The 13,574-nt window shown below is 37.9% G+C and overlaps 1 protein-coding gene across 1 annotated transcript in view; it reads left to right on the top strand.

Moving 5' to 3' along the window:
• The window catches only part of TECPR2 (tectonin beta-propeller repeat containing 2), a 38,734-nt gene that overhangs the window by 6,153 nt on the left and 19,007 nt on the right, over window positions 1-13,574 (top strand). Inside the window, 9 exon segments of the mRNA XM_009327974.1 lie at window positions 1-57; window positions 706-1,700; window positions 3,200-3,383; window positions 5,382-5,555; window positions 7,760-7,940; window positions 9,426-9,567; window positions 10,873-11,113; window positions 11,912-12,001; window positions 12,859-13,092. The exon segment at window positions 1-57 is cut by the window's left edge and continues 21 nt beyond it. Of these exon segments, the coding sequence (XP_009326249.1) occupies window positions 1-57; window positions 706-1,700; window positions 3,200-3,383; window positions 5,382-5,555; window positions 7,760-7,940; window positions 9,426-9,567; window positions 10,873-11,113; window positions 11,912-12,001; window positions 12,859-13,092 (2,298 nt within the window).

Genomic DNA, 13,574 nt, shown 5'->3' with positions numbered 1-13,574 from the left:
ATCAAGAGCTCATTGTAAAGCCAATTAAAGTGAAAAAGAAAAAAAAGAAGAAACAAGGTAAGTCTAGCAGAACTTTCCCTGCCACTGCTCCTTATTAGAATGTGTCACTTTTGATGTTTCACACAAGAGAGTGTGTTTGACATGCTTTGCTTATATTGTCATGCTCTTGAGGTATTTGAGTGGTTGTGGTGGGCCATTTATGTTTAAGGTGAAAGTCTGTTTTGAAAGTGATAAATTGATTAAGTCTTTTTAGATCTATTTGTTTTATTCTTTTAACTTTGTTTTGCTTTATATAAACATGCTTAAGGTTCTAATGTATGGGTTAATGGTAACATACAGTGGATTCTGCTTCCAGTTTTATGTTGGAATTGTGTAATATCTATTCATCCTATTTAGAATATTTGACAGTGTCTTCCTTAGCCATGCTTTTTAGTTTGTTAAAATAGTGTGAGTACTTGATTGTTCTAATTGTTTACTGTATTAGCATTACAACTTTAAAATGTTTTGCTGTTAAGACTTTTTTGGCTTTATACGTCTCACTTAGTGTTAAAGTTGGAAAAAGTCAGTATGTCAAAATTCAGATTTAACTCTAATCTTCTCCCAGTAATAAAAATATTTTAATGTCTTACTTTGCATCAAAATGTAATAGATTTCATTAATATTATTCCCCCCCCCCTTTTTTTTTTTTTTGTTTTGTGAGAACAGAAGGTGGGACCAGGAAAAACCACAGCTCTCTGGAAGGTACACCAATTTATGAGCGTCAGCTTTCTGGTGATAGTCCACACTCATTGAATGCAGATTCCTTTTCCATGACTTCCAGCCTAATGAGTGGCAGCATTGATCATTTGAGTACTGGATCTCCAGATCAGGAAAGCATGTTCAGTGTGGAGTCCCACACGATCTTGCAAGAAGATAATGGTTCAGAAACTTTCAGTGTCCTACAGTCTCCTGAGTCTGTGACTGTACTAATTAATGAAGAAAACGGAGATATGGTTGATTTACAGAAACTTCCAAATAGTGACAGTGGCATGGGTACTTCAACTGTTATAGATACTTTGACATCTGTCTCTCCTCTAATCCTCACAGAAGACTTGACAAGCAGTGTTGATGGTGAATACAATGGTAGTGTGGTTTCTGCAAGCAATGAATGCTGTCTTGGAAAGCTGAGCCAAGAGGAGGAGCAGGATTTTCCTATGTTGTGTAAAATAGATGAAAATTTAGATAAAATGAAGCTGCAGGGTACTGAAAAATCTTTTGAAGAGCCAGACCTTACAGACCAAATGTTTTTGGAATGTGACAGTGTACTTGGTGTTCAGACATCACTGACACCAAAGGAAAGTGATGAAACTGGTAGGGAAGACCAACAGCAGCTCTCTCTAATACACAGCGCTCTGTCAGATCCTTCTGTGCTCCGCTTTGACATTTCCAACAATGTTTATTCAGATAACACTTCCATTTCTGGATGGAATTTTGAAAGTGCAATCAAAGCTAAATCTAGTACTAGCACTGCTGAATGGGTAACAGACACTCATGAAAGTAAGACGGAGAAATCTGCCTCAAGTGATGAAGAGGATATTTATGGACATGGATTACCGTGTTCATCCTCGGAGACTAGCATGCCTGAAGATGGTGCTGGGCCTGGTTCCCAGGATGTGGCCAAGATAAGCCTAGATGAAATGGTGCTGTTAAAATCTGATCAGGTATATGTTTTCAATTTAGTTAAAATACTTAACTGCAGCATTTCAAAAGAAACATTCATGTAATTACTATCCTTTACTTCTTTAGGAAAGCAATTTTCTTCTTACTTGATTCGAGTAAACAAGTAAAGCATAAAGCCAAACAGCAATATATGTTGTAACTCTTATGGAATGTGATGTATCAGACTTCAGAATGGTTGATGTGTGCTTACAATGTCAAGAAGCTGCACTGGCTGTATTATTCCTAGCTCAACAAAAATGTTGTCATAAACCCATCCATTAAAGAGTGAACGTAAAACCAAGCCATGCTCAAAGGCTGCTCCTTCTTTGGGTCTCCAGTAGCCCAAATTCTGCACGATACTGTTCCTAACTTCAACTGACTTCACAGGGAATTAATGCTGATTATCTCATGTGGCTGGCCTCTGGTTAAGGATCATTTTAGCTGTAAATACTCAGAATAAGGGTTAGTCTTTCTTTGTGTCCTAGATAGCAATTAGTACTGTTTAAAACACTGACATTTTTCCTTTTTCTGTTATCCCTCTTTCCTTCATTGTCATTTTGTGGGTGAACATTTCCAGAAATAGTAATTCTCATATAGACTATAGAAAAGAAGTACTAAAGTTAATTGTAAAATGTGCAAAATTGCCAAAATCACTGGGAGTTTTAGCAGAAGTCTTAAGAAGGAAATACAGTTCTTCTAGGTTGGGGGGGGTGTGGTGTGGTATGTGGGTTTTTTGTTTTTGTTTTTTTTTTAAATCTGTAACAGCCTTGTATTGAGATCAACCAAATATTTGTTGATAAAGGTTGAGTTATAAGTTGATGGTGTCCTATTTAGTAACAACTGCAGCCCAAAGTGTAGAAAACGTCTAGTTTCAGATTATGATATTCTTGCATTCTGGAATGTTTAGTAAAGCTCCACAAATGCTTTTTACATACACAGGTCATGTATGCAGTGCTTGGGTTCACCTCATGCAAGCTATAAAAATTTAAGATAGCAGTCTGTAAACCAAATTTCTGCAGTACATGGCTCTTGTACCATAAAGAGAGTGTCGGAGTTGGATATTTAGCTGTCTCTGCACTCCAGCTATCTTGTTCCTTTTGCTCATCACTTCATAGACAAGAAATAATTTCCTGGACTACAGACAGACTGTACATTTTTATGTATTCTGCTTTGCATCTGCCATTTCCTTTAAGTATGTGTTCTTTAATTAAATAAGAGAGGATTTTCCACTTTTTGGAAGTAGATGACAGTGTGGAGGGTTTGGTTTTGGTTTTTTTGGCTAAAACTTTTGTTCTAGCAGTCTTATTTTGCAGTACATACTATCTTAGAGAACACGGGCAGATGTAGTTTTATTTTATACAAGGCAAATTTATTCATTGACTACTTCAGAACCTTAAGCTCAGCTTTTTTTAATCAAAGGGTGGGAGCTGCTGTGCTTATATAGCCATTTTCTTGTGCAGTTTGAAGACGCCTGACACTGTTCTGACTCTACAGTTTTTAGTTTGCAGAGAGCTGGATGGGATACTCTGGCCCTGGTTACGGCATCCTCAGCCTGGTTGTCTCAGAAAAGTATATTTGGTGCCTGGACTACAGAGGCAGCCTGTACTGCAGCGCCCTTCCCGCGGCCGGGCTGCGGTGGCAGAAGTTTGAAGACGGTGTCCAGCAGGTGGCAGTTTCCCCCTCAGGTGGGTTGGCTTCTGCATCACTGTACCCTCGTAAATATAAAACTGGCATAGACTTGTGCGTTTTCTTTGTGTTTTTAACAGCGGCTATTATTTAATTAGGTGAAACTTACCATTTTTCTGAGATTACAAATACAGTTCAGTGCATATGTAGTTTCCCCATAGGCAATTTCGTGGGGTTTTTTAATACAGTGCTTCCAGAAAGTTGGTTGTCTGGGACTTGTTTCATGTAAAAGTAGTGTGGGGTTTTTTAATTAAAAAAAAAAAAAAAAGTTGGGTGATATGACTGCATCTTCACTACCTCTGCATACCATGTTCTTGTGTAAGTGGCTGTCTTTCTAACAGGTTCATGTTGCATTTTGGAAAGTTTTCAACATGCGGCTGCCTGATTAAAGTAAACTTCAGAAGTAGCAGTTCAGTGGTAGGCGGAGATGAATGAAGAGGTCCTTGTCTATATAAAACCTCGGTTTTTGATACAGAACTGCTTATGATTCCCAGATTTAAAATTCTTTTTGTTGTAAATGTAGAATTGGTTTTGTGTATGGGTTTGTTTATTGATTTTTTTTTTTTTTTTTTTTAATACTGAAGAAAAAAAACCTTTTAATTTTTGGTGCATTTGCATATGAGTTTGTTCTGGATGGCTGGGAATGAGGATTATGTTGGATTAAAATTATACGGGTTTTGGTTATAAACTTGTGTCACTTCTGGCCTTCCAGATTGTTCCAGGACTGGTGTGAAAATACAAGTTTCTCAGACATTTTCTTTACTTAGTCTCCTGCCTTGCTACTACTTTTCTTCTCCCGTCATCTCTAAAAGCACACGCCAATCTTCCTTTCTGTGTAGGGGAAGATTTGCTATCTGTTTTAAGAAAGGTGTTTTATTTGATCTGTAGCTGAGCTTTGTTATGGACAAAAAAATTTAAGAGTGGCTGTACTAGGTGAGATCATAGGTTCACCCAGCTCAGTATCTTGTCCTTAACAGTGGTCAAAAGCAGATGCCTGCAGAAAAGTAAAAGGAATGGGCTAGCATGTATAACATTTGCCCTTGGTAGTTTCAGACTGCAATTGTTGGTGGCTCAGAGATTTCCTGGGCAAAAGGTTGTTTCTCTGCATTTGTTATCGCTCAGTTCCAGGAACTCACACAGTTTTTCATTGACTCCATACAAATTTCTAGCATCCACAGTTTCCTGTGGATGTATTAACACAAGAGCATGTTATCCACAAACGTCAAAATGGAATCAAGTGCTACTTTGTGGAATTATTGCAAGGAAGTTAATATGACAATGTACTGCTGTGGTACAAACCAGCATGGATGCCAATCAGCAGTTAAGTTTGGAATTCCATTTGGTTTTCTTATTCTGAGCTATCCTTGCTGATTCGGGTGAGGGGAAAATGTTCCCAAGATGGATTTGTGCAGTTGCATTTCTGAGTTTTGTCTGCTCGTGACATGCTACGTAACGAGCAGGTAATCACACTGCCCGCTGCAGTGTGGGACAGCACACCTTTTCAGGTGTTTGTCACTCATGACTGGTCCACAAAAGTTTTATGATTTACCTTATTAATGCTACTAGTATTTGTAAAAGGTGAAAGTACTACAATTAATCCCTTTTCCTTTATGTACTGAGGATGTACCCTACTAGTACAGAAGCAAGCCAGGAACTTCAGTCTCTTAATAGTAGGCTTATTTGGCCCTGACATGGAACTCGTTTTGTTTGTTAGTTTTCGGTGTATAACTAAGGAGAAGTAACTTGCATTTGAATGTTTAAAAATTGCACATACTCTAATGGTAAATGCATTTCAGCACTTCCTAGAGAAGTAGGCCACTGTTCTGGTCTTGCTTTTTAACAAAAAAAGATAAGTGTTTTTAAATCTTGCATCTTTGTTTAATGCTACCGGTTTGCCTTTCCCCTTTCATTAGTTCAGGTGTAGGTAGGATAAGTCAGCCGTCTCTGCTACAGTAATTGCTAAGTGATACTGTGTTCTCTCTTAACTCCTTATACAGGGGCTCTTCTCTGGAAGATTGAACAGAAGACCAACAAAGCATTTGCTTGCGGAAAAGTAACTATAAAAGGAAAACGCCACTGGTATGAGGCTTTACCCCAGGCTGTATTTGTAGCTTTAAGTGATGACACTGCCTGGATTATCAGAACAAATGGAGATCTGTACCTGCAAACAGGTACCTGAATTAATTGCAGGCTCTTTGAATTTTTGCGGGCTAAGATTATTAGAGTTCAAGTCTACGGAATGATCACAATTTGTTTTAAACTTTTATACACAGCCAGGACATAGGGAAACCTTTTTATCTTGCAAAATGGTTGGAAACAGTTGTGAGATTCTGTGCAATTAGGAGGCTGGAAAAGCCAGTTCATAGCCACTTATTTTTTGTGCCACATGGAGTACATACAGTATGGAGAATTTATGACATGAGAAGGATATGGGATGGATGCAGATAAATGGAAAAGGATTGCAGAAAATATTGAAATAATATTTTTGCCTTGAAAGTGGTATGGTGCACTGAAATGACTGAGCCTTAAGTGGGTTTTCTTTTCTTGCTTTAAGGATTTTAACAAAGTTTTAAGGACTTTGAAAGGCGATGAGATAGTGTGTGGCTGTTCAGAAGAAATTCAGGTATGGGGGGCAGAGTAGGGGAAAGTAGAAACTGTTTGTTTTGAAAAGCACAGATCTGTTGGAGGTAAGAATTACCACTTGATAATGAAAGGAATGTATTCTGAGACAGAAGATCATAAAGTGCTTTGGAAGTATAGGCAAGTGGTATATATTTTATGTGATAGAGAAAGCAAAGCTGGTGAAGGAATGGAACGGGCTCTGGAGCAGCAATCTTTACAGCTGCCTTCTCACTGGATGTGAATGAGGCAAGAATCAGAAAAAAGGATAGTGCTGTGGCAACTTTGAAGTCAAGGCCTTAGTTTCATCTGCTTCAGTGAATAGCAGAGAATGCATTTGGAAGGTGTTATGCAGAGAATATTCAGGCGAAATACAAGGAGCTAGGATAAGGATGGAGCTTCAAGTTTCAGAGTTAAAGGAGAATAATATCAAGGACTCTGGCATGTGGGCTTTGCAGAGGGAGCTGAGTTGGTCAGGAAAAATAACGATGAAGGAATTACTGGAGAAGTAAGAGGAGGACTGGCTAGGGGGGAAACAGTAAGACACATGCTAAAGCAGGATGATATTTCGGAGTCGCTATCAAAATTCTGACTTATCTGCCATTTAATTCTGGTACTCTCCTAATTTCTCTTGTAGGTTTAATTGCTGTAGCACAATATAGAAATTCTTCATGATTAAGAAAACTGTTTAAATACACAGCATTGTTTCAAATAATCTCTACTCTTAGATTATTTTCTTTTAATTAAGTTTAGTAGTTACAGAGAAATGCATATTGCCAACAAGTGTGGGTAGTGGTGAGAGTGAACTTTTGATGCTATCACACAGGGCTCTGTGGAGGTTTGAATCAATATTTTTCTTCCTTGTGAGAGATTGGTTTGATTACCTCAGCTTACATTCTGCTGTTCTTAGGTTTCTAATTTGTCTTTGATGCCAAAAATAAATTCTCAGTGTATCTGCCTAGTTAATGTGAGGCAACCAGTGATAGTTGTTTCTCCAGGATCTTTTCATTCCCTCCACTGTCCTGTCTAACTTCGATAACAAAAGTGTGTGTTCAGAGGTCTGGAAATGGGCACTCTTCTTGTTATTTTACAATATGATACAGATGAGCCTGTTCATACTTGCTTTGGCAGCATGAGAAGATTAAGCAAAAGCTGTCTCTTGAGGTGTTTCACATGCAGCCATGCAGATCAAGCTTCAGTGAAATTGTAAAGAAGACATGTTCCTCTAGATTGTATGTGTAAATGCGTGCAAACTACCCGTAAATCTACCAGAACCTCTCTCCTTCTTTCAGTACTACACACTGTGGCATGCTCTTTTGTAACAGCCCTGCTGCCACTATTCGGATAAGGTTGCCTCTCCCCCTGGCATGTTTTGGGCAAAAGTTCTTCCATTATTGTCTTTTTCTTTGATGCTTCTGTCAAGTCTAATACAGGTTTTATAAATGGAGATTCCCGATATTGACACTAGAGGGAGAAAAGGAACAGAAATGACAGGACAGGACTTCTGTGCTCTGCAGGATGTTGAAGGGGATACGCAGTGTTTTATTTCTTAAAATATAAATTCAGCTATATTAGAGGCAATAATTAATAGTTTATAGAAAGAACAGTTAATCGAGGAAATAGTGATCAAATGAAAAGTGTTAGCATGTCAGGGATATTCCCCTCCTCAGTTTCTTTTGTTGGGTAGCTTTGTCTCTTTTCTTTTAGTTGCAAAAAGCCAAAGTTTGTAAAGCAATCCTCCTTTTTTGATTTCTAGGCCTGAGTGTGGATCGTCCTTGTGCCCGAGCAGTAAAGGTTGACTGCCCTTATCCACTGTCGCAGGTTACATCCAGAAATAATGTTGTGTGGGCTTTGAGTGAGCAGCGGGCCCTGCTATACCGGGAGGGAGTACGCAGCTTTTGTCCTGAAGGAGAGCAATGGAAGAGTGATATTGTCAGGTAATGACACTGTGGTGGGACAGCGTCATAACCAGAATGACACAAATAATTGCTGTCAGTGTTGGAACTCCTTGATGTTTGAAAAAGTATTACCTGAACTCATGTATACATATGTATATATGTGTGTGTATGTGTGTGTGTGTATGTATATGTCCTTTAGTCTTTGTCCAGCCATATTCAGAGTAACTGGTGTTTTTCTGTCTGATGAATGACTGCTATGTAATGAAAGAAATTGCCGTAAACAGAAGTGGTAACACAATTAAAGCGAGTTTAAGAAAGTGGGAACAATTTTTAAAAGATCTCTATAATGTCTGTCAATAGGATTTTTTTGATGAAATACTGTTTCTGTAATCTTTGCCATAATGGCTTTAATGAGCTGTCCAGCTATTTGAGTTAATTTTGTCCTGAGATTAAATCTCAGCATTTTCTTGGTTATCCACACAGCTGGATACTACTTTTCCACTTCCCAGTCACAGATTTTTATAAATATTCTGGGTAACTGGTATTTAGCTTTGTAGTTGATCCTACGCTCGCGGTAGTTAGTTTGTGATAAGATTAGAAGCACTGTGTTTAGTGCTGGCTTTGAGAATCTAGAATATAGTCTCTCTTGTGACATCAGCCTGAAGCAAGTATAGGAAGAAATTCCAGTTCTTGTCATCATATGATTTTATCTTCTACTGAATATCCTATTGTGAAGCTTTAACTTGTGTTACCTCCCAGCCTGGTATTTGGCTCTTGAAAAGTCTAAGGAAATATTCAGTGTCTTGTTCAAATCTGAAATTTGCATGTACTTTAATTAGTTTATTTAATGAAAACATCTGCTTGACCTATGCCTTAGGTACACTTAATGTTCTTGGGCTTTGTATTAAAATTGCAGAAAGCAATCTGTATTTGTTCTTAAATTGTTGAGAAAGGTTCTCTGAAAGAAATAGCATTGTTGGCTACCTTTTAAATGTCTGGTATGATCACCTAATCCTGTTGACTTTCTGAGCTTGAAAATTGTTTACTTATACAGGAAACTTACAGTCCTAAACTCAACATTTATCTTTGCCATATAGTTAGGCTGAGTTTTCTATTTATGGTCCCTGAACTGCTAGTATCGTTCTCAGAATAGGTCAAGGAAGTTGGAGGGGATATATTTATGAAGCTGCTTTATCAAAAACTTAAAGAACACAGCTCTTTATTTCTCATTTACTGAACAAAGTAGTTTTTGTTTAGTTTTACTGTTATGTACGCAAGTTTCAAATCTCAAGTGATCTTTGAAGGAGTAATTTTTTGTTATTGAATGGTTTTTACTTATGCAAACTAATAAAATTTGAATTACTGAATAACGGTGAAAATTTGAAATCAAATGTGTTTTTGAGCTTGGCCACACTGAGTTCGATCATTTTGAACTGCTGTTAGCATTGTAACAGCTTCCTTAAAATACTGTAAGCATAAATTTGAAGTAAGGTTTTTAATTTTTTTACTTGTTTGCATTTCCAGTGAAATGCAAGCTTTGGAACCAGTGTGCATAACCCTTGGAGATCAGCAGACATTATGGGCTTTGGATATCCATGGAAATCTGTGGTTCAGAACTGGTATAGTTTCAAAGAAACCACAAGGAGATGATAACCATTGGTGGCAAGTAGGCATTTTTTTATTTTGCTTTCAGTTTAGTCTTTTACCTTGGGTTTATTATTTGTATTGTTTTCCCATGAGATTCTAAGATAAAATTCAGTGAATCGTTTGATATATTATAGCACTCTTTAGGCAATATATTAAGACAGCAGTGTGGCTGTGGCTGAAATCCCTTGTCATGTCTGCTGTAAAAAAGGGGAAAAAAACATCCCGTGGTCATCCAGAGCAACGTCACAGCAGTTTTCAAGAACACAAGAAATGCTCTACCAGGTCATATCAATGGTGCATGTAGCTTGGTATCTTAACAGTGGCAATAGGACATGCTGTTTAGGCAGAGTGTTCAAGTCTGGTTGCTGAATGCAGTCTCTTCTCTTGTCTTCCAGTATCCATCCTTTTCCTTAACTAGATGAAATAAATAAGTAACCTTGCAAAAATGCTTTTATTACGCATTTTTCCATTCAGTTCAGGTTTCTGCGAACCATGTCGGGCTGCTTGCTTTAGTTGCAGATCACGTCTGTAAAAACAAAGTTACTGCAAGTACTCCCTGGTATTGATTTAGAATTCCCAACTCTTTGTTTTCCCCAGCTTTTCTTATTTTCCCCAGAGATAGGTGTGAGGGAGAAGGCGGTACAAAGACAGTTAATCAGAAAATTTGGTTGTCTACATGTCTACCTAAGTTAAAAGAATTTCAGTTTATGTGCATATATAATCTCTTCTTGCATATGGGCGTTATGAATAGCTTGGCTTTGAGGTTATGGGCAAACTGCTTTTCTTTTTGTGCTCTTAAGCGTTTCCTTCCTTTCTAGGAGTCTCCCAGAGTGTTGCCAACCTAGTCATCTATGACAGAACTCGGGCAATTGCTTATTTAGACCTCCTCCTGTCTTATGAATTAAAATGCCCCTGAGGTTGTTGTAAAGGAGTATTACATACAAGTTTTTGTGATGTCATTTAAATTGGTACACTACGCAAGTTTCTCTCTTCCTTTGGGAAACTGAAAATTCACCTCTTAGTTTGCAGAGTTCAACATGTTTTTAGGGGGAGAGAAGTCATCCCAAAACAAAGGGCTTTCTTAAAATGCAGAATTCGAAGTGGATTGTTGGGTAGGAGGTTTTGGTTCTGGTTTATTATCGACTCCTACTTACTCAAAATGTACCGGGTTTATTTTTTTCTTCCTACATTTTGAAGGTTTATAAACTCTTGGTAGATTTCCTGTACATAAAGCACACACACAAAAAAAAGCTTCTGATGAAAGATTCTGCAGTTCACCCAAAAGCTTAACTAATTATCAAGAATGCTTTCCCCCCCCCCACAGGTAAGCATCACTGATTATGTAGTGTTTGACCAGTGCAGCCTGTTCCAGACGATAATCCAGGCAACCCATACAGTGGCAACAGCAGCTCAGGCACCTGTGGAGAAGGTGGCTGATAAACTTCGAATGGCATTTTGGTCACAGCAGCTTCAGTGTCAACCCAGCCTCCTTGGAGTTAATGGCAGCGGAGTCTGGATCTCTTCAGGCAAAAATGAATTCCATGTGGCAAAGGGAAACTTAATAGGTTGGTGTACTTTTACATCTAATATTTTTACGTTAAGAAAAATAAATAGGTGAAAGTAACTAACTACAGTTCTGTCACCACAAAAATTATCCACAGTGAGTCAGGGCAGCTTTAACAAACAATTCCATGTTTAAAAATTAAATTAAATGATTCCTTAGCATTTGGTCTTAAATACTTTCCCATTTAAAGGGAAATATTTTTCATGGAAAATTCATTGTCCACAAGTGAACTGTGCACGTTACTCCTTTTAGTACCTACACTTGTCTCTTCTCTGGGATGAGAAGGCAATCTTAAGCTATTGTACCTGTTGTATCTACATAATGGAGTCTGGTCTGGTTCACGGTCGGTGTGACTATGCAAAACAGTAATGTTATGGTTTTACAGTGATAATAGAGGACTTGCTTTATTTCTTTTTCTTGCTATGTTTCTCAAAATAGAATTTTGATTTAATATGTTTCTTTGATCAGGTAAACACTAAGAATAGACCTAGAACATTGTCTGTTTAACCTCGTCTCCAAATTGGTCTCCTGTTGAAGGCCATTAATCTTCTCCCTTCTCCTTTTCTGCATTCCCAGTTTTCTCTGTGTGTGTGTGTACGCATATGTGTATATATGTGTCAGGAGGATGTTTTCTCCCCCCCAATAGTTTCTTGAAAGATTTACATAGAAAATCTTGTCTAGATTATATTTAATAATTGATTGCTATAGAATTTCTTTAAAATGGTAACATTTTAAATAATAGCAAATTTTAATAGAAAATTCAGTTTCATACTAATACCACTCTGTTTTTTCTTTCAAGGCACTTACTGGAATAATATTGTGCCTCGTGGTACTGCTTCTGCTACAAAATGGATTTTTGTGTTGGCTTCCACAGCTTCATCTAAAGAAGGTTAGTGAATCAACAGTGCAGGCATATAATATCTGATTTTTAAATAGAGTGGAATTGATGGTGTAAGTAATTAAATATCCTGAATTATTTCAGATTTTGGGTGCCTTTTCTGTACGCAGGGATCTAAAATACTTGAAGTAAGGTGGTAATATATCTGTAAAATTACTGGAGATGAAAAAAAAAAGGCATATCATTCACTCTCCCACCTTTGGCGTGGTGTGGCATCCAACAGAGAAACGGGTAATCCTTTAGGAGCAGTAACTTCCTAAATTGCCGCAGCATGAACTGCCAGAATTTGTAATATGAAATCTTGGAGCATGCTTTGCTGGAGTGCCTATACTAACCAAATACATCTCTTGTCAGTGCAGTTATTGCAGCAAAATTGCACATTTTATCGGTAAAAGTGCGACCACACTAAGGAATTCAACTGCTAGTTACAATAGTTAGCAATTGCGTTACCTAAGTACACTAGCTGTGTTGGCAAAAATGTGTGATTTAGAGCTGAAAAGGAGTGTTGTTTTTCAAAGGCAATTATCAAGGATAAAGAAGAGCAAAAGAATAAAGAGACATGATAGTGCACTGTTATGTATGTTTTCTCTCTATTAGTTTCTCTAAATGAGATGTTTTTTAAATGAGATCACCTACTACTTACTTGATTTGAGAAAGGGAGTATTTGGGTACCTAAATAAGGGCTTGGGATGTGTATTTGTACTTCAAAATCTTACCCTATGAACATAGCCAAGAAGCTTTTGTTTTGTCTTCAAATGCACTGATCATTTTTTCAGAAGAAGCAGGTGTGTAAGTTTTCTCAGAGTGGATAAGGAATGATTTTAATAACAGAAATGTCCTTTCCATAGGAAGCTTTCTGTGGCTGTGCCAAAGCAACAAGGATCTGTTTTGTGTCAGTGATCAGAATCCTCAGTTTCGTCCTTCTACGGTGCAGCTGCCACCGGACGCTGAAATGGTGCACTACTCTGCCTGCCAGGATGCCATTTGGGGTTTGGATAGTCTTGGGCAGATATTTATCAGAACGCTTTCATCCAGCTGTCCAACAGGGATGCATTGGACAAAACTGGATCTCTCTCAACTAGGTATGACAGTTTTATTGAGTAGACTATCTCTTAACTCCCTTAGCAGTCAGTCAGTATTTTCCTTCAGAAGTATCTTTTGGTTTACTGATATGGAATATTACATTTACTGGTTTAAATAGTACCTTACAATAATGGGCCTCACAGCAGAGGACTGTAAAACATCAGGAACAGCTATGGCTTTCAAAGAACGTTTCATTTAGCCTTTTGCTGCAGACAGCATGTTTACTATTTGCAAGATACTTTGTGTGTGTATGTGCTTCTTACAGTTTTCAGTCTGAGAAAACTCGTCCTGACACAGTGCTGTGCAGGTGTACCAGTAGCTTTAACTAGTCTAGTTCTTGTACTACAGTGTAACAACAATCGTGTGGTCCTGGGCAGTTCCACACACAAGGCTTTGAATTTTGTGGTTAAACATGTTCTTAACAGGGTGGTCAAAGCTTCATTAGGAAAAATTATGCTCCAAGGGTTGCATCATCTGTAAG

The sequence above is a fragment of the Pygoscelis adeliae genome, unplaced genomic scaffold, assembly GCF_000699105.1.
Source record: "Pygoscelis adeliae isolate BGI_AS28 unplaced genomic scaffold, ASM69910v1 Scaffold130, whole genome shotgun sequence".
NCBI classification, from domain to species: domain Eukaryota; kingdom Metazoa; phylum Chordata; class Aves; order Sphenisciformes; family Spheniscidae; genus Pygoscelis; species Pygoscelis adeliae.
This window is presented reverse-complemented; position numbering and strand designations above follow the sequence as displayed.